General features: G+C 45.8%; 2 protein-coding genes across 2 annotated transcripts in view; one reads left to right on the forward strand and one right to left on the reverse strand.

Annotated features, from left to right (window-relative positions):
• Positions 1-10,513: 10,513 nt before the first annotated feature.
• Positions 10,514-13,484, reverse strand: RPL7 (ribosomal protein L7). The gene is made up of 7 exons (XM_052651648.1): positions 13,456-13,484; positions 12,677-12,785; positions 12,268-12,434; positions 11,652-11,789; positions 11,442-11,551; positions 10,912-11,121; positions 10,514-10,649 (listed from the first exon to the last, which is right to left on the reverse strand). Exons 1-6 carry the CDS (start codon positions 13,467-13,469, stop codon positions 10,913-10,915), a joined length of 747 nt encoding a protein of 248 aa, XP_052507608.1. The 5' UTR covers positions 13,470-13,484; the 3' UTR covers positions 10,514-10,649; position 10,912.
• Positions 13,485-15,129: 1,645 nt separating this feature from the next.
• Positions 15,130-24,338, forward strand: part of RDH10 (retinol dehydrogenase 10) — a 28,752-nt gene continuing 19,543 nt past the window's right edge. Inside the window, exons 1-2 of the mRNA XM_052651822.1 lie at positions 15,130-15,418; positions 17,045-17,280. Of these exons, the coding sequence (XP_052507782.1) occupies positions 15,130-15,418; positions 17,045-17,280 (525 nt within the window). The remainder of the gene's footprint in view (positions 15,419-17,044; positions 17,281-24,338) is intronic.

Consider the following 24,338-nt stretch of genomic DNA (forward strand, 5'->3'; position numbering starts at 1 on the left):
TGGCTGTGCTGGGTCTTTGTTGCTGTGTGGGTTTTTCTCTAGTTGCAGCGAGCAGCGGTTACTTTCTAGTTGCGGTGCGTGGGCTGTTGTGGAGCATGGGCTTCAGAGCTGCCAGGCTTCAGCAGTTGTGGCCCCTGGGCTCGAGAGCACAGGTTCAATGTGGCACACTAGCTTAGTTGCTCCAGGGCATGTGGGATCTTCCCAGACCAGGGATTGAATACAAGTCTTCTGCATTGGCAGGCGACTCTTTACCACTGGGTTACCAGGGAAGCCCCTACAAGCTCATCTTTAGAGAGATTGCTATCTACAGGACACCAGTGCTCCCTGAGCTGTGGAAACCGCTATACATCTCTCCGTATGCTCTCAAATGGTCTCTGCCTGGCCCTGGGTTTCAGAGGTATCAGGTCAGTCAATACACCAATTTCTTCAACTGTGGTCCCTGAACCACGTGGTAATGTGACTGAACCATTTTGTGAGGAAGCTAAGTGACAGGGAGAGGCCACCATAGAAAGGTTCCATCTGATATCCACAGCTAAGGTCTCAGTCCACAGCCAGGATCAGCCACCAGATGGAGGAGTGAGCCTGCCTGCAGGTGTTCTCAGACCTAAGCCTTCAAATCTTCCATCTGAGGCCCCAGACATGGCGAAGCAGAGGCACGCTGTTGCTGCCACATCCAAATTCCGGCACGGTCCCACAGCATCTGTGAACTCAATAAAGGGCTGTTTTGTACCATTAAGTTTTGGAGAAGTTTGTGATGCAGTCATGGTAACTGGAACAGTACTCCTTTGTGACTCAGCTCCCAGCAGATGCTCAGCACTGCCTTCCTGTGTGAGCTTTCCTTCATTTCTGCCACCTGGGGATTGCCTCCTCTTGGTTCCTAGCTCAGCCACACACCCATAAATTATCTTAATACACTTTACCCTGCATTTGAAATACAGGGAAGCCAAGTGGAGCCTCTTCCATGTCAGCTTCCTCTGCCACACTGGCCAGAAGTTCCCAGAAAAAATGTTTCAAACAATGACATGAAGAACTGAAGAATTTAATTTCTTTTGTATGTAAAGATACTTAAAAGTCAATAGGCAAGTGAAGCCCAAGACAGTGTGTTTATTAAAAAACAGATAACTCGCTACAGGGAAAAAAAAAACCCACACATGGCCAATAAAGGTTTGACCTCACTAATATTCAAACAAAAGCAAAATAACATAATGAGCTATGACTTCTGTCCTGAAAATAGTAAAGACTTTTTTCTCTACTACTAAGACAGTGTAAGATGGGGTCCAAGGAAGCGGGTACCCTCATAAGATTTCACTGGAAATGTTAGTGTGATGTATCCAGAGAGCAACCTAACAATACTTCTGTCTTTATAATTTTATATATTTTGGGCTTCCCAAGAGCCTCAGATGGTAAAGAATCTGCCTGCAATTCTTCGAGACTGGGTTCAATCCCTGGGTTGGAAGATTCCCCTGGAGTAGGAAATGCAACCCACTCCAGTATTCTTGCCTGGAGAATCCCATGGACAGAGGAGCCTGGCGGGCTACAGTCCATAGGGTCAAAATTTTTTTTTTTAAATATACTTTGGACCCAGAAATCCCACTTCCAGTTTATCCTAAAGGAATGATCAATGATACATCCAAATATTTACATTCAAGAATGTCAAATCCTACAATTTTTTATAACAGAAAAGCAAAAAGACTGAAAACAGCCCAACATCAAAGAGCAGATGGTAATATTACCTTTATTTTTAGCTTTGATTAAACCAAAATAATCAAATGAACATAACGAAAGGCAAGTTGTGGATTCATTGAGAAAACTAGTTGTTTATGCATCCACAATGCCAGTCATTGTGTTAGGACTTGAAATACAAAAATGAATATGATGCAAAAGCGTACACTCTACTCAGGGGAACAGTAAATGAATGATTACAGTTCATTATGATACACATTGATGATCAATCTGTGCTTAGATTTTGTGGGACAACAGAGCTTTCGCTGACCTAACCAAATTAGGGCAGTAGCAGAGTTTTCCTTTTTTTAAAAAAAATTATTTATTTATTGTTGGCTGTGCTGGGTCTTCCTTGTTGTGCGGGCTTTCTCTAGTTGTGGGGAGTGGGGGCTGCTCTCTAGTTCCAGCTCACAGGCTTCTCTGTAGCGGCTTCTTGTCGCAGAGCATGGGCTCTGGGGCACGTGGGCCCAGCAGTTTCAGCACAGGGGCTTAGTTGTTCCACTGCATGTGGGATCTTCTCAGACCAGGGATTGAACCTGTGTCTCTTTATTTGGCAAGCAGATTCTTTACCACTGAACCAGCAGGGAAGCCCAAGTTTTGTTTTGTTTTTGAGCAAGGTATCTGCAAACAAAGCCCTACAGATTTTGATAAATAGAAATGAACTGTGGCAGAGAAGGCTGGATGCCCCAAGTTCTTTTTTCCTCTGGAGAACAGAGTTGTTCCTAGAAAGTGGCCATCTACCCTTGATTAGAATCCAGGTGAATGCAATGTGTAGCACTTTCTACAAGAAGCTTACAGGAAGCAGGCTTGCTTTTTTTTTTTTGAAGCCATTCAGCTTGTGGGATTTTAGTTCCCTGATCAGGGACTGAACCCAAGCCCTCTGCAGTTAAGAGCGCAGCACCCTAACCACTAGACCACCAGAGAATTCCCCAGGGTCTGCTTCCTCCAAACTTTCTCCTTTCCCTCCCATAGGCTGCACTTAAACCAACAGTGAAGCTAATGAATGGAAAAGCCTTGATCCTAGTACCAATAGGAAAAAAGCTGCCTGCTGATCAGGAACATCTGCCTTGGAACTGTCCTGTAAGAAATGAATTTCTACATTATATCAAAAATGTTTGGGACTATTTGTCATTATAGCTAGCAATACCCTAACACATAGGGCTTCTCTGGTGGCTCAGATGGTAAAGGATCTGCCTGCAATACAGGAGACATAAGAGACTTGGGTTAGATCCCTAGGTTGGGAAGATCCCCTGGAGGAAGGCATGGCAACCTAATCCAGTATTCTTGCCTGGAGAATCTCACAGACAGAGGAACCTGGCGGGCTATATAGTCCATGTGGTCGAAAAGAGTCAAACAGGACTGAAGTGTCTTAGCACTCACACAAATACCTGCGATCTTTTATTCCCAAGGGTGAATATATTAACTCTCTTACTCAAACATGTTCATTAAGCATATACTATCTACAAGTCTATGCATGACAAAAGCGCTACGTGCATGACAAATGCAAAGGTGAACTAGAGATTCTGCCTTCACAGAATTTCCAGCGCAGAAGGGAAGACAGTAGCCACTCACACAGCTAGCTATAAGACAAGGTGCCACATTACGGTCTTAGGGGAGCTAGACAGATAGATATACATTATCTCACATTAGAAGAGTTCAAAGCAGGGAGATATAATTTTCATGAGGGGGTTCACAAAATACTTGAAATAAACTGGAAAATGACATTTAGATAGAATTTAGATCAGCTGAAATGCAGGTAGAGGCCCTGCTGGGGAAGATGTGAAAGGAGGGAGACTTCTTGGCAGTTTGTTAATTAAGACTTCACCTTCTAATGCAAGGGGTGAGGGTTCAATTGGGAGTTAAGATCTGATATGCCTCATGGACATAAACATCAAAACATTAAAAAAAAAAGAAAAAGTAATATTGTAACAAATTCAATACATGCTTTAAAAATGGTCCACATTAAAAAAAAAAAAGAAAAGATGTGAATAGAGCCCTAAAATTGAGGGCTATAGGTTTGGTTTGGAGATGAAGTTCTGCTTTGTTTTTTAATATGTACTTGTCTGGTTGCACCGGATCTTGGTTGCAGCACGTGGGGTCTTCGATCTTGGTTGCAGCATGAGGGATCTCCCATAGTCATCTCACTATTTGAAATCTTTTACTTGCAGCATGAGGGATTTAGTTCCCTGACCAGGGAACAAACCTGGGCCCTCTGCATTGAGAGGGCGGACTGTAGCCACTGGACTACCATAAGTCCTGGAGATGAAGTTTTTAAGAATTATTTATTTACTGGTGAGAATTGAGAACAAGATTGGACTAGATTTGCAACGGAGATTTTCGAGGGAGAAGAAAGCCAGACTCCCTTAAAATATATGATGGGTAGGAAGATAAAGAGAATGCAGAAAAGTGACTAGAGAGGGAAATAATCCAGGGGAAACCAGAATCGTGCAAAAAAACTGGATCATGTCCAATCCTACAGGAGTTAGTAGAGCAAGAAACTACATACTAATAATACTGCAACACCAAACACATAATCTCACTGAATCCTCAAACCACCCAATGAAACACAGTTCCCTGTCAGCTACTGACCAGGCATTCAGATCCAACAAAGAACACAAGCATTGCAGTTAAATGAACCTGGATTCTAATCTTGGCTCTGCTTTTCAAAAGCTGCATAATAATCATGGGGTCATGGAAAAATTAATAGTGACTCTGACTCTCACAGTTAGTGAGGATTAAATTTTTAAATGCATGCCAAGTGCTCAGCACCATCCTGGACATGTAATAAACACTCAATAAGTGGGAGCTATTGTTTTTTAAATACTAATAAACACAGGTTTTTGTTTTTTTTTTTTTTCACCACAGCCTGTTTATGAAAATGTAAATCAGTAAAGACATTTTGGAAAGCAAGATTCCACCAACATCTTTTTAATTACATTTGACCCAGCAATTCTGCTTCAAGGAATTCACTTTATGAAACTGTTCCCATGTGTAAGAGTGTTCACTATTGCATTGTTTGTGATAAAGAAAAACTGGAACCAAACTTAAGGATGCTTACATAAACTATGACATATCTATACCATATGATCATACTTCTATATGACACATCTATGAAACATTCAATGAAGCTCTAAGTAAATTGATCTGAGGGGCTTCCCAGGCGGTGCCAGTGGTAAAGAATCCACCTGCCAATATACAAGATGTAAGAGGCGTAATGTGGGTTTGATCCCTGGGTCAGGAAGATCCCCTGGAGGAGGGCATGGCAACCCACTCTAGTATTCTTGCTTGGAGAATCCCCATGGATAGAGGAGCCTGGTGGCTAGAGTCCATGGGGTTACAAAGAGTTGGACATGATGGAAGCAACTTAGAATGCACGCATGCTGATATGAAAGGTATTCTCCATATCTTCTTAAAAAGGTAATTTCTCAAAAGAATCCATATGATTTCATTAAACATTAAAAAACATACATAAAAAGAATGAAAAAATAAATACTAAATTAACTATGAAGTGTTGGAAAGTAAAGGAGTAGAAACTAAGGGCTTTCACCTTTAAGTCTGTATACTTCTGTGCTGTTTGAATGAGAAGTACAACTGTATTATAACGCAATTTCAAAAATATAAGAATTTGAAAAAAATGTCAGAAGTATTTTAGAAGAAATGCCATGTAATGTAAGATTTAAACTCACCATTAACAATGTAGGTGGGGTGAATTGTGGGATTAGGATTGACATACATACACTATTATTACTATATATGAAATAGATAACTAATAAGAACCTACTGTATAGCTCAGGGAACTCTACTCAATGCTCTGTAGTGACCTAAATGGGAAGGAAGTCCAAAAAAAAAGGGGAATATATGTATACTCATAGCTGATTCACTTTGCTGTACAGCTGAAACTAACACAACAAACACTGTAAGCAACTGCAGGCTCCTCTGTCCATGCGATTCTCCAGGCAAGAATACTGGAGTGGGTAGCCATTCGCTTCTCCAGAGTATTTTCCTGACCCAGGAATCAAACCTGGGTCTCCTGCATTGCAGGCAGATGCATTACTGTCTGACCCACCACAGAAGCCCAAATGATCCAACAAAAATTAATTTCAAAAACAATGTAGATAAAAAGTCAATAAAGATAACAAACAGGGATTCTTGCACTTCAGAAAGTATAATACCCTGAGTGAGTGAAAGTTGCCCAGTCGTGTCCAGCTCTTTGCAACCCCATAGACTATACAGTTCATGGAATTCTCCAGGCCAGAATACTGGAGTGGGTTGCCTTTCCCTTTTCCAGAGGATGTGCCCAACCCAGGGATTGAACCCAGGTCTCCCACACTGCAGGCGGATTCTTAACCAGCTGAGCCACAAGGGAAGCCCTGAAAATGGTTGCAAATTTTCATTTATCTATGGAGAAGCTCCACAGTTTCCATGTCTATGACCCTAGGAAGGTGTAGGATGAGATGACCAGTACAATAGAACAGACTACCTGCATCGCACAAATCTTTTCTAGCATTTTTAATCTCTCCAAGAAAAAAGTAATAAATACACAAACTACATAGGTAAATCAAAAGTGGGACAAGGGAAAATGGCAATGAAAAGAGGGCCAGAGCTATGTGACTAACACGGTTAGCATCCGAAGTGCTGCTGGGGAAGGAAGGGAGATGCCAAGGCAATCAAAGAAGAAAACAGAAACACATTCAACCCCCTCTTCAGTTTAAGCCCTAGGAGGGTCGGAGGGCAAACCCGTAAGGGTGTGTCCACTCAAGGGGCCACTGAGTGTGCTGGCCCAGTAAGCCTCGATGCTGCAGGCAGGCCTCTTCGCCCGATCTTGCTCGCATGTCTCTGCACCGGTCCCGCCCGCAGCCTCAAACCCGGTCCCCCGCCAGCCCCTTGCCAGGAGAATCCGGAGATGCTTGGGGCGATCCACGTGCGTCAGGAGATTGGTTCCCCTGGATGGGAGGGGGCCGGACCAGCTGACCTCAGCGATCCAGCTCCCTTGCAGGACTAACTCTTGGCCACCCCCTACCCCCGGGACGTCCCTGGCGGGGGCTCCCCGGCACCAGGACCGGTGGCACTCACTGTCCCCGCAGCTCGGCCGTGGACGAGAGGGGCTTCTTCGCCGGCCCGGCCCGCGGCTGCGGCGCCCAGGTCTGCGGTTCCCGCAGCGGCTTCAGCGGGGGCAGCGAACCGCGCTGGAGCCAGCGGCGGCCCGGCGCCGAGCCGAACCCCCGGCCGGGATGGGCCGAGCTGCGGCGGCGGGGCGGGGCGAGCGGCCGCGCGCTCGCTCGGGCGCCGCTCTTCGGGCGAACATGCTCGGCGGCCGGCAGCCCGGCGACGCTCTGGAGGGCGGCGCGCCCGCCGCTCAGCCCCGCCCTGCTGGGCCCGTAGGCGGGTGATACGGCTGCCGCCCCGCCCGCCCGCTACGCGCGCCCGTTGCTAGGCGCCGGGAGCTTCCCGGCGGGCGGTCACCTGAGGGCGTGCCGCGGGGGTCAGGGAGCCGCGCCAGGATGGGGCATGGGCGGCGGGAGGCAGCCAGGACTTACTGGACAACTACTCTAGGGTGCCGCCGCCTGCGAGCTCACGGCTGCAGGGGGTAGGGTGGGAGGAGGCTGCGGAAACGAGGCTCAGACCCGACAGCAGGTCAGTGCGGCATGAAGCTGGTGCCACGTACTATAGATGGAGTGGGTGGTGGGCACTTGCACAAGATTAGTGAGGTGAGGCTCTCTGGGTTGCATTTTAATATTCAAACTAACCAGGCTTTCCAGAGTACTGATGAGTCTAGACCAGCAGTACCTGACTAGTCTATCTCTGTAAGTGACTCAGTCGTCCCGAGTTCCCGTTTCCCTCTCCGTGCCCTCAAGAATTCTGCGTTCTACGCCTCCTTTGTCGAGGTTCTTCGGTAGAAGGTTCGGTGGGAAGCCTAGCAGCCTGACAGCCTGTATATGCTCTTGCCGAGTTGTTGTAAACCCTATTTCTTGACCTCTCCACTGGGGTTGCAAGTTTAGCCCTGGTAAAAGGACTTCGGATTCCACAAAATCCGAAGGGCTGAAACTGCTTTCAGCACACCACTTTTCCGTTTTCATTAAGCTCGATACTAATCTTTCCTAGCTCCTCTGATTAAGAAAACCAACTCACATTACACCTGGAACCTAAACCCTTCGTTGTGTGATCCCAGAGGTCAGGAAGGTTATTAGTCCATTGACTAAAATATGAGACATCCTTGTGTAGCCTTATCTCACCATCTTTAAGTCTATTTTGCCCATTAGACTAATACATGAAAGCAGAGCTAGTTTCCTTTGTACATCCCTCTCAATGCTGAAGTTACACAGCAAATAGCATTTACTTAGCACTTTGGACCAGGTACTAACGACCTGTCATACTTTAATCTTCACCAAAATTCCTTTATTCCTTCACCACTATTTCCTTTATTTTGCTAAGGAAGGAGAGATGAAGTAATTTAACGACTCAAACTATTAAGTGGAAAAGTTAAAAGTTGCTCAGTGGTGTCTGACTCTTTGCACACTATGGACTTTACAGTCCATGGAGTTCTCCAGGCCAGAATACTGGAGTAAGTAGCCTTTCCCTTCTCCAGGGATCTTCCCAACCCAGAAATCGAACCCAGGTCTCCCGCATTGCCAGCAGATTCTTTACCAGCTGAGCCACAGGGGAAGCCCAATTAAGTGGAAGCTGGATATGAATTCAAGCAGTTTGGCTCCAGAGCCAGCACTCTAAATCATCTTACCACAAAGAAACCCTCAAAGATAAGCCAAGACCAGGGTAACACTGCTAAAAGCCAGTGAGTGCAACAGTTAAACTTTATGGCTAGGGTAGCCAGGATGACCTAATAATAAAGCTGGAGCTTTGAAGGCTACAACTGTAATGTCCTTCAGTTCAGTTGCTCAGTCGTGTCTGACTCTTTGCAACCCCATGAATCGCAGCACGCCAGGCCTCCCTGTCCATCACCATCTCCCGGAGTTCACTCAAACTGACGTCCATCGAGTCGGTGATGCCATCTAGCCATCTCATCCTGTTGTCCCCTTCTCCTCCTGCCCCCAATCCCTCCCAGCATCAGTCTTTCCCAATGAGTCAACTCTTTGCATGAGGTGGCCAAAGTACTGGAGTTTCAGATTCAGCATCATTCCTTCTAAAGAACACCCAGGGCTGATGATCTCCAGAATGGACTGGTTGGATCTGCTTGCAGCCCAAGCGACTCTCAAGAGTCTTCTCCAACACCACAGTTCAAAAGCATCAATTCTTCGGCGCTCAGCCTTCTTCACAGTCCAACTCTCGCATCCATATATGACTACTGGAAAAACCATAGCCTTGGAATGTCCTTACATGAGATCAATCTTTGCATAAGTGCAACCTGGGTGCCCAGAGTTTCATCAATGAGGCTGGTTAGCTTTCTGGTGATCTCTTATAGTAAGTGAAAGATTTGGGGTGAGTTTAAGTAAAATAAGGCATTAAGTTGCATTTTAGCAGGTTCTAAGAGTTCACAAAATATTCTCATGTGTTTTTAGTCCTTACACTCCTGTGAAGGCAGACGGTATCCTCCCCATTCTCATACATTTCCCTATTCTCTGGACCCATTTGGAAACTATGTGGAGAGTTGAATTTCTAGGATTGATTGTCTGCAGAAGACCTGTACAGCCCAAACACTGTTTCTTTCCTCTCCATATATCTAGGATCTTATCCTCACCAGCTTCAAAAACTTGGCTACTTTGGGAGATGAGTCAACATCCAAGGACTGTAACACGTGCCCCTCAGTGTTGATAGTGGGGGAAACTGGGTACTGGGCACAGCAAGATACATGGGAAATTTGCTGTGAACCTCAAACTGCTCTTAACGTTTTATAAGAGGCATTGTTGAAATACCATCCCACATATAATACCATTCCTGTTACTACTGCAAATCCTACACTGTTTCCCTCCACCCTCCCATGCCTAGGTAGTTAGCTGAACGCCACTTGAACCACCGTTACAGTAACCAGATGTTTTCTTCTGAGCCCCTTCAACCTTTCAGGATACTGGGATGGTCATCAAAGCAGTAAAATGAAATAGGTAATTTCAAAGCTTAAGACTTTTAGGCTACACCAAGAAATTAATGATTTTTAAACACAGATCCAACTGTTTACCAAGACATTAAATTTCCTGCAAAACACCTGATACTCATGTAACACTGGTTATAACAACCTTCTTAATTGCCTTCAAGGATTCAATGACTCTAAACTCACAGATAAACAGCTTTCAAGACCCAAGACTGTATTTAAATATACTTAACTTTCACATACTAAAAAGTAATGATTCTGGTACAATATTATCAAAAGTCATACTGCATCATACCCTTGGCTCAATCAGTGAGGATAGTAAAACTTTTTACTTATATGTATATGTATATTCCATGTTATGCAGGGAGTGTTATTTATAAATTACATCCACAGGCACATATTTTCTTTCTTGTTTACAATACATAGTAGAAATATTAAAAACTCTACTCAAGTATGGGTAGAAGATGCAAAGCAAAAATAAGATGAAATGCAAAAAGAAAACTGACATTAAGATTACCATTTTGTAAGCAAGTCAAGACCTGAGAAAACTGAATTTCTGCAACATTTTTAATCTGTAAACTGAACTTTTCATCATGCACAAAGGCCTATGAAATAGGCTTTCTTAGATTAGACCCAGTTTGGCCAACTAAAAATGGAAAATCAGGATGTTTTTTGTACAGGAAAATCTTCAATAAACCCAAGGAATGTTTTTCACAAGACACAGGCTGGACCCTAAGTTTTGCATCCAAGAGGCCAGGCTGTTGATTTGACTTAATCTTGTCGCACCAAGATTTGCAAAGGAAAGATAAAAGTCAACCAAGACACTACATTTCAATTTGTTTCAATTGTTTATTAACCAGAACACAAAAATAATCCTGGTAGATACCTGAAAGGAAGGAAAAAAACCCCATTAAACATAATAGTTAAAAATTAACATATACCAGGAGTTATCAATACCAATTGTTCCCACTTTTAAGTAGGAAAAAAAAAACCAGGCCTTTTCTTCTCTCCATATAGTCCTCAAAAGGGAAAACCAAATCAACTGTGATCATATTACACGGTTGATTTTCCCCCATTAAATGCCAACTCAGCAAAACCCTTATCAGCATTTACATTAAGTAAACTTCTTTCTGGATGTAGTTGCTCACCTTAGTTCATCCTTCTAATAAGCCTGTTGATCTGGTCTTCCCTGTTGCCAGCATCTCCACCTTCTACAAAATGGGTGGTCTTTTTCTTCATTCCACCTCGTGGAGAAGACAATTTAAAGGGCCACAGGAAGTTGTTTGCTTCTTTGAAACGTTTTCCAACGGTATAGATCTCATGAATCAGATCCTCCATGCAGATGATTCCATATTTCCCTGAATGTGTTCAAGATTATTTAAGATTAAAATTGTTTATTTTGAGACTATTACATTTTAAGGCATTAAAGAGTATAGGCTGTAACAGAGTTAATGGTAAATCAAGAGTGAAATTAACAAGGAAATATGAGGCTTTACATACAAAGATACAGTTCAAGCCAGTGAAATCACACCTTCCATTTTTTCATAAACAGTATTGGGAATAAGGGAAGGTTCTTAAAGAGTAAGAATAGCCAGGCTATTCTCAAGACACCAAAAAACAGCTTGTCTGATACAATAAATTTTATAATAATTACCTTTCCCAAAAAGGCAGAACCTACCAAGAGATCGAGCAATCAATGCATTGTCTGTCAGGGCAATTCGCTTTTTGTTGATTTTGCCATAACCACGCTTGTAGATCAATTCATTTACAGACTTCAGATTTGGGTACCTAAATACAAAAAGAAAAACAGGCATAAATGACCAAATAAGACTATCACTGTCAAAACCTCTATAATTCGTTTACCAAAAAAGAAGTCAAAGACACCTACCCCCATGCAATGTATGGCTCCACAATTCTCAGCATATTAATTGATGCCTTGTTGAGCTTCACAAAGGTGCCGTTGAAGATCTGCCGGAGGCGAAGGAGCTGCAGCACCTTTCGAACCTTTGGGCTCACACCGTTGATACTGCAAGGAGAAAACACAGAAAATTCCTTTAGCTTTCATCAAACCTTTTACAATAAAAAGACAGGGAACTAACATTTTGGGGCAACACATCACACCCAAATAGGAATAATCTCCTGTTACAACACCACTCTTTCCTTTAGTTATAGCTGTATTCCATCACCTGTCAACTTGCCTCCCCTGCAAGGAAACAGTCTTTTGGTATGTATGTTTCATATTCAAAAACTTCCCCAATGTTCTTATTACTTCCTTTTATATAGATCTGTTTTAAGTCATTCTCCAGGACACTGAACTCAAGTGTCACTCAATGGACACACGCTTTGGGCACAGGGCTTATCACTAAAATACTCCCCCACCCCATTCCACTTACCATTCAAGTTTCTGTTCCAGTGTATGAGAACCAAGGTCCCCACAAATGTGAAATTATGCAGAGTGGACAGTTTTCCCTTTAAAAATAGAATGCAATAAAAACTGAACCTACCCTCTGATCCTGATGACAAACGCCAATTTGGGTTCCGCAGGTACATAGAAGTTGCCGGCTTTTCGTGCCATCCTAGCCATTCGAATTTCAGTTCTGTACATCTGCCTGTATTCCTTGTGGTAATGCTTAGCTTTTTCATAGATAAGCTTCCTCCTTGCCTTTCGAAGCTGGAAAACCAACATTCTTCTTATTCATTTGCTTTTTGGCTCCCAAACACAATTAGCAATACCAGTTAAGAGAATACTCTTCTACCATATATATTAACATTCCAAGAGAAAGACACCAATTTCATTAGAAAAGATCATTCTAATAGTTAACCACACTGACTGGAACAGCAGCTGAAATAAGCCTTGTTAGAATTTCAATCACAGGACCTCTTCTTTACTGGTGAGTCAAAAAGTTTACTTACCATCTTTTGGGCAAACTTCTTTCTCAGTCGCTTGATCTTAAGCTCTGCGAAATTCTTCCGCTTTTTCTTAAGGGTTTCTGGCACAGCAGGAACCTTCTTTTTCTTCTCTCTGACAACAGCAGACAGAAAAAGAGTTAAAAGGCCCGCAGCACTACATCACTCCCCATTCAGTACTGGGCACGCTCTCAACGTACCTTTAACTGTTCTAGTATGCTATGCCTGTAATCTTTATGTCTAACAAGGGCCACTGTCTTTAAAACGAGTCATAAAGACAATCAATTCACAGTGAACCTACAATCAGTCCCGGGGTCCCAAGACAACAAAAAAAGCGACAGCCAAACACAGAGAGTCAAAGACTGCTCCAAGACACTGACCCCTAGACTATTAGAGTGACTACCAACCACCACCCCGATTCAAACCTCAAGTTCCACATGTTTAAGCAAAGGCCTGATACCAGGGATGCTTAGGGCAAAAGCCAGCTAAGGAAGAAACCAATTCGGAGGTTCGGACCCTCCCCCCTAGAACGAGGAACTGGATAACCCGCCAACCCCACATATATTCAGCTCTCACACCTTGTTCCCGGTACCTCCAAGACCTCCGCCCCAAGGCCTCCTGAATCCCATCTTAGCCTAAGACCACCAGTAGTGTCACAGCGCGTCACAAACACACAGATATGTTGTCAAAGATACAAGCTACAGACGGATAGAGGGAGACAGAGACTGGAGGGCTCTGGTTTCGGGGATGGAGGAGGATACTCGAGACGACGAGGAGAAACTTACTCTGCAACCTCCATGGTTCCAGCCGGGAAAGAGGAAGTTGGCGCATGCGCGCTGTCCACTTAAAGACGGCGAGGATGAAGCCCCACGACTCATAGGTGTCTCGAGATAAGCCAGAAAAGAACTCGGAACTAAGAACTAGACTCGCAGACGCAGAGCCAAGAATGCCTGACTCAGCCTCTTTACGATCAAGTTTCGGGTAAAATATGTATGGGGAAAATGAATACATTGGCTAGACTCTAATCGATACGATGAGAGCAAAGAGTGCCGATTCCTTGACTATTCGGGGTCCTAATCTTTAGGCTGCGTCGACAGGATATGGCTCGAATTCTACCCAGTAATGTATGCAAACGACACGCCGGCGGGGCGCGAACTACAAATCCCGGCATGCATCACGTTCACGGCCCGCCCGCCGAAAGGGCAACGCCGGTCCGTGTCTGAAGGGAAGCGCGGCGGTGGTGGTGCCAGCAGGGTAAATGGGGAGCCTCTTGGCCTTCTACCCAAAGGGCCAGCTACGATTCTAGGCTGCTCTCGGCTTTTGGCCGCCTTCCCGGCCCTTCGCTAATACCAGCAGCCGACCGGCACGCCCGTTGCCGCGCTGCCGAGGTCCTTGTCTTCGTTCCTTCAGACTGCAGGGCTGTCTTCCGCAGCGCCTGATCGCCGGCGGAGCCGTCCAGAACTCCTGGGTTAACGAAAGTGACTTAGACGGGTGAAAAGCGAGGACCAGACGGCCGGAGGACAGCCCGGGCACTGCCGACTGTCCGGCCTGGCGGGCGGAGGTCGGGACGCCCCAAGGCGGGGTGGGGGTGGGGGCGTGAACCGCGATGGGAGGTGCAAGGAGGGCTGGAGGCTGCGGCCACGGCCATGTGAGAGGGGCTGCCCCGCCGCTGCTCGGCGGACGGCGGGCGGGCGGGGGGCTGGGCCGGGGGCGGGGTGCGCCCGGGGGGCGGGGAGGGCCGAGCTGGGGGAGGGCCGATGCCGCCGCCGGCTCTTCCCGGTCGCGGGTTATATATCGCGGAGCGTGGAGCCCGCTCAGCGGCGGCTGGCGGCTCAGCTACTCGCCAGTGGCGCTGCGCTGCGGAACCCGGTGCCCGAGTGACAGCCGCGGGGGGGCGCAGGGCCAGGGTCCACGAGACCGCGAAGGCAGCCGCAAGCCGTGGGGGAGCGCTCGCCGGCGCCGATCGAGTCCCCTCTTCCCGGCGCTCCCGCTGCCCCGCACCCCACTCTCCCATCCTCTCGCAACTTGGGTCAAGTTGACAACTCCCGCGGCGGCCGGCCGACCCGTGCCGTCTCCGCCACGCGCCCCTCGCCCGGAGTGAGAGGGAGCCGCGGCGGCGCCTTGGCCATGAGAGCCGCGCGCGCTGCCTAACTCGCGGCTGTCACCGCCGCTGCAGCGGGACCGGCCGGCAGGGCGGGCGCTCCGGGACCGGCGGGCGGCAGCCGGCAGGAGGCGCCGAGCCGGGCACAGCCTGGGGCCACCGCGCCGAGCCCGGGCGGGAGTGGCCCCGCGCGAGCGGGGAGCGGCGCCGCGCACTCCAGCCCGGCGGGCACCTCGAGGGCGGGCGCGGGGCGCAGCCTTCGGGTCCCAGCAGCTCTGACCAGCGCCCCCGGGGCAGCTCGGGGAGTGGGGCGGACGCAGGCGCTGGGCTCGTGCGGGGGCTCCCCCGGGACGTCGCGATGAACATCGTGGTGGAGTTCTTCGTGGTCACTTTCAAAGTGCTCTGGGCGTTCGTGCTGGCCGCGGCGCGCTGGTTGGTGCGGCCCAAGGAGAAGAGCGTGGCCGGCCAGGTGTGCCTCATTACGGGCGCCGGCAGCGGCCTGGGCCGCCTCTTCGCGCTGGAGTTCGCCCGGCGCCGGGCGCTGCTGGTGCTCTGGGACATCAACACCCAGAGCAACGAGGAGACGGCGGGCATGGTGCGCCACATCTACCGCGACCTGGAGGCGGCCGACGCCGCGGCGCTGCAAGGTAACTCGGACCGGCGCCCGCGGCATTGTTGGGTCAAGCCTCTTCCCAGCCCCGCGCCCTCCCCCCGAGGGCGCCGGAACCCCACGGTCACAGCCGGTCCTGCTCTCAAGGAAGAGCACCCTACCCCCCGCAGCCCAGGCTTCCGCGAGTGGAATTTGCCCCCTGATCAGGGGCATGGGCCCTTCTGTATCAGAAGGGAGAAAGTGTGCCAAAGCCCGGTCTTAACGGAGGTCCAGTCCCTTTGGGGAAGACTGTGGGCTAAGAGTCTAAGCAGGGCGAGCGAACTTGGGACCCCCGGTTTGAATCCTAAAGAGATGTCTCAGTCTCGTTTGGGAAGGAGAAACTAGTGTCTTTGGGAAGTTGTTCTCAGACTCGCTCATTGATGCATACGTGTAAGTTACTGCGGTCTGAGGGGCTGAGACGAGGGCAGCATTGATGATTTCACTATAAGTTTAGCCACGGGAAAATAATTAACATTGTTGCACCGGAGATGTTAAGTCAGTGCTTGAGTTACATATTCAGCCCGATTGAAAGACACACGGCCTCTTAAGGGAAAACGCTTGAAGGATTTAAGCCTTATTGTAAAATTAATTCCATGTTTTTGATAACCTTAGGAAATCTGCATTTCTGGGTATTTATTAACTAACCTGAGTCTGAGACTTAAAAAAAAAAAGCCAAAGTGGAAAACATAACCGACCATAAGTATCGGTCTGGATTTGATAATGGCTCTTGCTTTTTGACAATTTTTTCATTTCCAGAGAAAACACCCAACTATATTGGGAGGATTAACTTGGACACCACCCCTCCCCGATATCGATCATTTGTCACCAAAATTATTGGCACCTGTCTTTTATGTCAGAAAACCGAAGGTCAAAACTGGTACATCTCCATTGGTATGAGGGTAGCAAACAGATTTCTGTGCTCCCTGCCCAAACCTAAAAGAGAAAGGTGGTTGTTTTCCAGAGAAGAGATCAGGTTTTTAGATTGAGTTCTTATACAGGAAAATCGCACATTTACCTGTCAACTCAGTTTATGTTAAGTCTGCTTCTTGGGGGTTTTAGCTACTCCAGATAGGACCAACCAGTGTGATCCCCACTTTGTCATAACAAATTCGGTTCACTTCTGGACTTTGGCTGAATTCAGATTATTACAGTTTTGATTTGTGAGCCTCGGGGCTCGCAGACAGACTAAATAGAGTAAGAGCTGCTTCTGACCACTGTTCCTCCCAAAGAGAAGTGTGTGTGTGTGTGTGTGTGTGTGTGTGTGTGTGTGTTAGGGAGGAGGAGGTGTTACTCTCTGGGCTGAGATCCGTTCATTCCAGGTGTCTTTAGCTCCAGAAAGCCAATCCCATGAGGTCTGACTTGTATTGGGCTGGTCACAATTACATGATTTTCCCCTAAGCAAAGTTATCCAGTAAATTGCTGTAATTCCCAGACTAGAGGGAGGAAGGCAGCTGTAAGTGCAGTCATTGGCAAGCCTTAGGGTGTTAGAAACTTGAAGCTCACTGTAGTATTTTTGTTTTGTGTGATCTTTGTCCTACTGATGGCCACGTGACTCACGTTTTGCACCCCCTCCCATCCCTTCTCTGTTCCATTTCTTTCCCTTCATCTGGACTTCTGAGGACAGCGGGGAACGGTGAGGAAGAAATTCTGCCCCACTGTAACCTGCAGGTTTTTACCTACACCTGTGATGTGGGAAAGAGGGAGAACGTCTACCTGACAGCGGAAAGGGTCCGGAAGGAAGTTGGCGAGGTCTCCGTCCTGGTCAATAATGCCGGCGTGGTGTCTGGGCATCACCTCCTGGAATGTCCCGATGAGCTCATTGAGAGAACCATGATGGTCAATTGCCATGCACACTTCTGGGTAAATATAAACATCCTTGTTTTTATTATTGGGCCCTACTCAGCAAGAAGGTTGGGAAAGAGCGAGACTTCAGTACCAGCCTGAAAGCCACCTGCACTCTTTCACCCACAAAGCTTCCTTCCAACTCTCTCTTCCCCCCTGGTGAATTACAGCATATGCTGGTTACTATTAAATGATTGTTTTCCTCCCCCCGACCCCCACTCCCAATTCAGAACTTCTGGAGAGGGTAGAGGACTGAACATTTTGAACTAGTTTGAAAGATTGCCATAAAAATAACAAGAGGGAGTATAAAACCCTGGGTTTGTTTATTTTACTTTCTGTCGAGTTTGTAAAACATCAGTTGTTCTTATGAATTCCTAAAGTCAGAGTTTAGGCTTCCAAATTACTGCTGAGCCACATTTCAGAAAACGCCAAAGATTCTGAGATCAGCATCTGTGGTCCAGTGGGAGTGGTCAGGCCACCCTGGCAGCCACTTACCATCCATTGACTATCCCCAGGGTCTGTGGCATATTGGGGCATATCTCAGAACTTTCTCAGCTTAGAAGATAAATCTCTAAGAAGTCAGTCTGAAAGGACCACAGAGTTCCTCTGTAGGGGGCAGAGGGGTTGAGAGTTGAGACCTAGCAAAACAGAGACTTGAACCATTTCAGCCTCCAGTCATCTCAGAACTATTACCTCATCTAAATAGATGAGAGAGCGGGCCTTCTGCTCTGGGGGCAAAACTAATCCCGGTTTGCCAGCTGACCTTTTCTAACGGTAGGCGTGACGCTCTCCCCTTTAACTGTACACTCTTGACCCACTTTATGCTCTTCTAACCCCCTTTACTTTTGTAGGCAGGTGGGATCCAATAAAGCAGGGATAAGGAAATAGGATTTTTGTTTATTTGTTGTCTCATAGGCGGATTAGTCTCCTAACAGAGCACAACAAAGAACTGTTTCTCCTAAATAGGTCACATTAAACCTCATTAATTTTTTAGCAACTGCTTAAAAACTTAATCTGGCTTTAGAAGTACTCGTTCAAACGTTGCTCCTTGAACAGTAAACCATTTCTCTGACCCCCGCAGAAGCTCATTTTTATGTTGTCTATTCAAGCATGAGCTTTAAATCATTTCCAAAGCTCTAAAACTGAACATATAAATGACAGACGCTAACTCATACCTATGTTTTAAGTGCGTAAAGTTACCAAATACAGTTTGGAGGGCTTCAAGTGTGTTTTGTGTGTGCGTGTGTGCACGCGTAGATGGGTATGTGTGGTGCGCAGTGGGAGTGGGAAACTGAATAAAAATCCTGTTGCCGTGGGGGCCGCAGAAACAGGGGGCAGGTGATCAGGTGGGTAAAAGTCAGTGCAAGAGAATAAACTTGGCAACACAGTTCATCAGGAATCTTGTGTGTTTATAATTTGGAGTAAATCAAAGAGCCACCACTTGAAGTAAAAGATGTACATAAATTGCAGGTAGACTGTAGTTTTCATATTTAAAGCCTGGTGAGGATGAGGCTGCCTGAGCAACTGCATCTGATTTCAGTCCATTTGTCATTCTTAAACAGAGCTCTAACCATCAGTTGACTAGTTATGAACCATGCATAGCAGGATTGGTTTTTTTTTTTCCCAGTCACCTCTGACTGAGATGATGCTGGTTTCCAAACTGTGAACCTTTACCTTCACAAAGTACTCTAAAGTTTAACCACCTTGCCCAATTGCCCTGCCTGATTATTTTGTTAAATTGTACAATGTCACACATAACCAGATTTTTAGAAAAACCCTGTACAATCTGAAGTTAGGTACTTGTAAGAGGAAAGCTTCTTTTTGTCAGACATCGTATAAAAAGAGAGCCAAGTCAAGTGTCTTAGGCATAAAGCATCCATAGCCTCAGCTTTGAAAATGCACATCAGTTGATAGACTTTCTAACCTAGGGAGGAAATTAAAGTTTGAACAGAAAAATTTTTGTGGCACCAAATCTCTCTACCAATGAGGAACGTACCACCTTCCCAGAGTGCTTCTTTTGCTTGGCAGTGTTGTTTAACTGCACAATTTAGGGAGTTCTTGGACGTTTTGACAGGAATGACGTCACTTCATATTAAACTATGGGAGGCTCCTGAATTCTCCAGCTGTTTTTCCCTTAAGCATCTAAACCTCAGAATTTATTTTCAAAATTGAGTCAGAAAATTCATTTTTAAGAGTTGGAGTTTCTGACTTCTTGCCAAGACTCACAAACCATTTAGGAAGAAATCTAGCAAGCCAACATTTAAAAGACGACTTACTATAATTTTATAGTGATTTCTTTGGGAGAGAGCATCGAGTAGTCTAAGAACCACCTGAATTCAGCTTCCCTTCCAGTAGTCCCCTTGGGTGAACATGTTCATGGTAACTATTCCAACATGCACTGCCATGTGCTGCTTTCCTTCCAGGAAAAGATGACTAGCGCAGTGTCTTTTTACTGCATCGGGGTGGGGAAAAGTAGTTGCCCCATACATTTTAAAGAGTGGATCATCTGAGCCAAGACTCGTTCAGTGATTGGAACAGGTCACCTTGAGCCAGACTTTTTAAGTAGCAGTTGATGTCTGTGTTCATAACATAATCAGCAGTATGTTGACCCTGACCCAGCTCTACAGTCATAGGCAGTGAACTGGAAACCACGTAGACGTTCACTGTGGGTGTTCGATTTCAAACCACCCCTTGTACCACTCCCCCAGCCTAGAGGGCCCTCTGCTCTGCTCCATATGTCTTTTCAGAGCTGGCTCAGGTGCTTCCTATGACCTGCATCCTCACTCTGGCCCTTATCTTGTGTTTTGATGTGTTGGAGCCACAAGGATCCTTAGAGACCATCTTGTCCAACCCTTTGTTTTCTGATGAAGCTGCAGTTGAATAACTGACCTCTTCTTTCTGTTGCTCTCTCGCGGTGTTTGTTGTCATCCTGGTCCTTTGTGCCTGCTATGTGCTCTCTGGGGTGCTTCCTGATCCATTGTGTCCCCGGAGCCCCAAGTAGATGGCAAGCTGTCTGAAGGCAACTTGTTACGGACCTCTGTTTGTTTTCCTCTGCCAGGGACAGAACTCTACTCCTAGTCACTTAGTAAATGTTTGATAGTAGAGGCTAGGCTTCTGCTTAAATATTTAGAAGATCACCTACTCAGAGAATGCTCCCATGAGCCTGGCTTCTGAAGTTTCAAAAGGTAAGCATTATGTTGGACTAATTCAAGCTGTGGAAGATTGACAGGATCTCCAAGTGAGGGATCTTATGTTTGTTACCGTGTGTCTCTCCTTTTGTTTTCATCCACAACTTTTCCATTCTCCGTGCCCACCTGTAAGCTTGCTTTTTGCTATAGTGTATTGACTCTGCTCATTGGTGCAAGGCTGGTGGTTGATAGATAAGTTTAAATGAGCTCAGTTTGAATATATGGCAGTCATTCCTGTTTCTAGCTGAGCCTTAAGGAAAGGATTCTGGCCATGGTTCGTTTCTCTTTTGATTTTTTTTTTAAACTTTTATATTGGAGTATAGCCGATTAACAAGGTTGTGATCGTTTCACGTGGACTGCAAAGGGACTCAGCCATACATGTACATGTATCCATTCTCCCCCAAACCCCCCTCCCATCCAGGCTGCCACATTACATTAAGCAGAGTTCCGTGTGCTATACAGTAGGTCCATGTTGGCTTTGCATTTTAAATACAGCAGTGTGTACTTGTCCATCCCATACTCCTTAACTATCCTTTCGCCCCATCCTTCCCTCCTTCCCTGGCAACCATAAGTTCATTCTTTAAGTCTGTGATGCAATTCCTTTCTTGCTTCTCGTCCTCTCGGACCTATTTCCATACCCATTAGAAGTGTTTGCAGTACTTAGCATTTTTTTGCACAGCCCTCCAGTCTGCTCTGGGCTTTCCTGGTGGCTTAGACAGTGAAAGATCTGCCTTCAGTGCAGGAGACCCAGATTTGATCTCTGGGTCAGGAAGATCCCCTGGAGAAGGGAACAGCAATCCACTCCACTATTCTTGCCTGAAAAATCCCATGGACAGAGGAGCCTGGTGGGCTACAGTCCATGGGCTCACAAAGCTATGGTACTCAGGGTTCTTCTAGCCCAGCAGCTCTCCTCAGAACCTTGTCTTGGTTACCAGTCAAGAAGTGATAGATTTTGAGGGTAGGTTTTAATCAGCATGATCTGTTGTGCAACGTTCAGTTAGGACATGAACGTGGGAATGTGCCATACAGTTCTCTTGACTTTTGGCATAAATCAGAGAAACCATCTATTCAGACTCACTCTGTATCTGGGTAAGAGGCAAAAACTTGAAAATACTTCTCTAGTATCCTTTGAAATATGGAGAACTGGCCTCCACATAGGAGCTACAAACCCATGTTTCCCCAAAAAACATTAATACTTTGCTTCACTTGTTATTTTTAAAGGGAATCTTTAAAAGAAAACAAAAAATCATAACTTGTCATTTCTAAAAGACAGAATTTATCTGTAGGTCCTTTTTGACCAAAGAGCTGCATTTGGCTTTTATACTTGAGCAGCAAATTGATCCCCGATTAACCAAAAGGGGGAAGCAAAAGCATTTAACTCCAGGCCTTTTTATGTTCTAAAGAAATTTTGCATGGTAAAGGGCTAAATCTGTCAAATTGCTAGTCGGTAATTTACTTCTATTGATATGATAGTCAGACAAGATAATTGGTAGTTAATTAATAGACCACTTAACTTAAAAGGTTTCACAGTTTTAAAATACTAATTACTGAATTGGGCATTTATCTATATCCAAGTGTCTAAAGTCTATTTAGTTAAAATCCATCCAGGAAAAGTAAAAGCCCACCAGCTAGATCTGAGTAATGTAGCACTTAAAGACATTAGTGCTGTGGTTGTACCTAATATCTCATGAATGGTCCCTAATCATTAATGTTTAAGTTCTTACGTGATTTATTGGTTTTTAATCTCAAATACTATATTCCTCTGTCCTCTGGTTAGAGAAATCTAGTTTTGTTCGTGGCTTCTTGGATTTAGAATTTTTTTTTTTAATCACTTCTAAAGTATTCTTATAAAACTATGTAGCTGATACTTCCTCCTCTAAAATGTAATATTAAGAATTCTTAGGGTAAATATTTTATAGAGTATTGTTTTCCTGTCTTAGGACAGCAACTAAAAATGTGAAAGTCGGGGTGGATTTTCAGATCTGTACTAAAGCTGGCTTTTGTTATTAAGTAAATTCATATGCATAAAAATCAAATGTTTTGAGCTTCTGCAATAAACTTTTTGTGTCTTGGACCAAATTGTAAACTGACATAGGGTCAGCATACTTTATGTTATTAATGCTCATGGTCACAGTTAGAAACCGAGTAAAATGTTTCTTTAGATAGCAACTGCTTGGGTACCTGGAACTCTTACATTCCTATCAGGGTCCTTTCATAGCCTTCTTTCCTAACATAAAATAAGATCACGTGCTCATTGAGCTTCAAGTGTCTGTATTTGATACATTACATGCTGGACCCAAATCTGGTGCTACTAGAAATAAACATCTATGACATGATAAATAATCGGTGTGAGCAGGGAACCATCCTACAAAAATCTTCCCAGCACCTTTGATATATGTTGTAATCTGGTTATCTCAGTTGTTTAGAGAATATTGCCAAGTAACCAATGTCATATGAGAAAATGGCCATATCCAGTGTGTGGCATGACCTTTCTACAGAAAGTGAGCCTGTCAAGCATCTCTCTGAGATGCTGGCGCCCTAGCTGCCATGATAAGCCCACTTTCTCCTGCTTCTCCCCGCATCTTCCCGGTTTTCTCTTCTCCTTGCCTGCAAGATCTGAGGGCTGTCTAGTGTGGCATGCTCAGACCGCTTCTCACTGTGCTCCTCAGCCTGGGTAGTCTGTTTACTTCAGTGGCTTTGACGGTGATTTCTGAGAGCTCCCAAGTTCATACAACTGTCTTGGCTCTTCCGTGCATTCCCTAAAACCAGAAAATCTCAAAACGGAAAGCGATTCCTCTTTGCCCCGTCTTGAATCCCCTGGTGTGTAGCAGATGCCAGGCCTGGAAACATCAGCAATGTCTTTAATCCTCCATCCTGCACACACTCGTGGGTCACGAAAGCCTGACTCTTCTGTTGCTACTGTGTACTTTGATCCCCTCCTTTCCATTCCCGCATCCTCCTCTGTGCTTCCGTCACCTCTTGCCTGGTCTCTGCAAAGAATCTGTGAACTTATCTCCCTGTTTCCAGCCTTTGTTCGCCAACCTCAGGTTACCTAAGCAGACCTGAATTGGTTGTATGCCTACTTAACGATTATGCTGACTAGAACCTTACCCCAAGCCCTTGCGTGACCATATTGTTCACAGCGTGAAGTCCAGGCTCGTTAGCGTGGCAGCTCCAGCCTTCCAAAGCCGATTTCCACCTGCCTGCCAAGCGCATTGCCTCACTGGGCCTGAAGGGGCCGGCACACTCACCTCTCCTACCATTTGGGTCCCGTCTTCCTGGGGGACAAAAGTTGAATAGTTCAGACAAAATGTATCACTACTCCTGAGAAAGAAAAACAAACACATTTGAAATCTTTTCACATTGACTTCATAGTGTCTTGATATACCAAAGGGGCAGTCCTTGTGGAATAGAATAGTTGCCTGTTCCTTCTTCAGGGAATGGCACTCTCTTGTTTAATTATGTGCTGTTTATCTTGATTTTTGGAAGCAAAATTGATGTTCTTTTCTCCTTCATTATTTCTGCATCCAGGGCTTTATCCAGTATCTGCCCAAGTAGACATTAACCTACAGGGCACATCAAAGTGGCAGCATTCGTTAACCTGCGCTAATGCCGACACTGCCGGATAGCTTTTTCAGAAAGGCTGAGTGGGGAGCACCTGGCAGAGTCCTCTGCCATCTGATTGGCTGCAGGATCAGGTCACCGTGGCCCAGAGGATGGCTACAGACCCTGTGCTTAAATGCTTCACTGCTCACATTCTCAGTGTATTCTCTTCTACAGTTGCCTTTCGTTGTTCAGTCACTGCGTAGTCTTTGACTCTTTGGGACCCCATGGACTGCAGCATGCCAGGCTTCCCTGTCCTTCACTATTTCCTGCAGCTTGCTCAGA

Source organism: Budorcas taxicolor, chromosome 14 (genome assembly GCF_023091745.1).
Source record: "Budorcas taxicolor isolate Tak-1 chromosome 14, Takin1.1, whole genome shotgun sequence".
Classification (NCBI taxonomy): domain Eukaryota; kingdom Metazoa; phylum Chordata; class Mammalia; order Artiodactyla; family Bovidae; genus Budorcas; species Budorcas taxicolor.

Coding starts and splice junctions, on each gene's coding strand:
- RPL7 (XM_052651648.1), bottom strand. Junction 11,790..12,267: donor TTTGTCATCAGGATCAGAGG/GTAGGTTCAGTT, acceptor TTCTCCTTGCAG/TATCAACGGTGTGAGCCCAA. Junction 11,552..11,651: donor GAGCCATACATTGCATGGGG/GTAGGTGTCTTT, acceptor TTTTGTATTTAG/GTACCCAAATCTGAAGTCTG.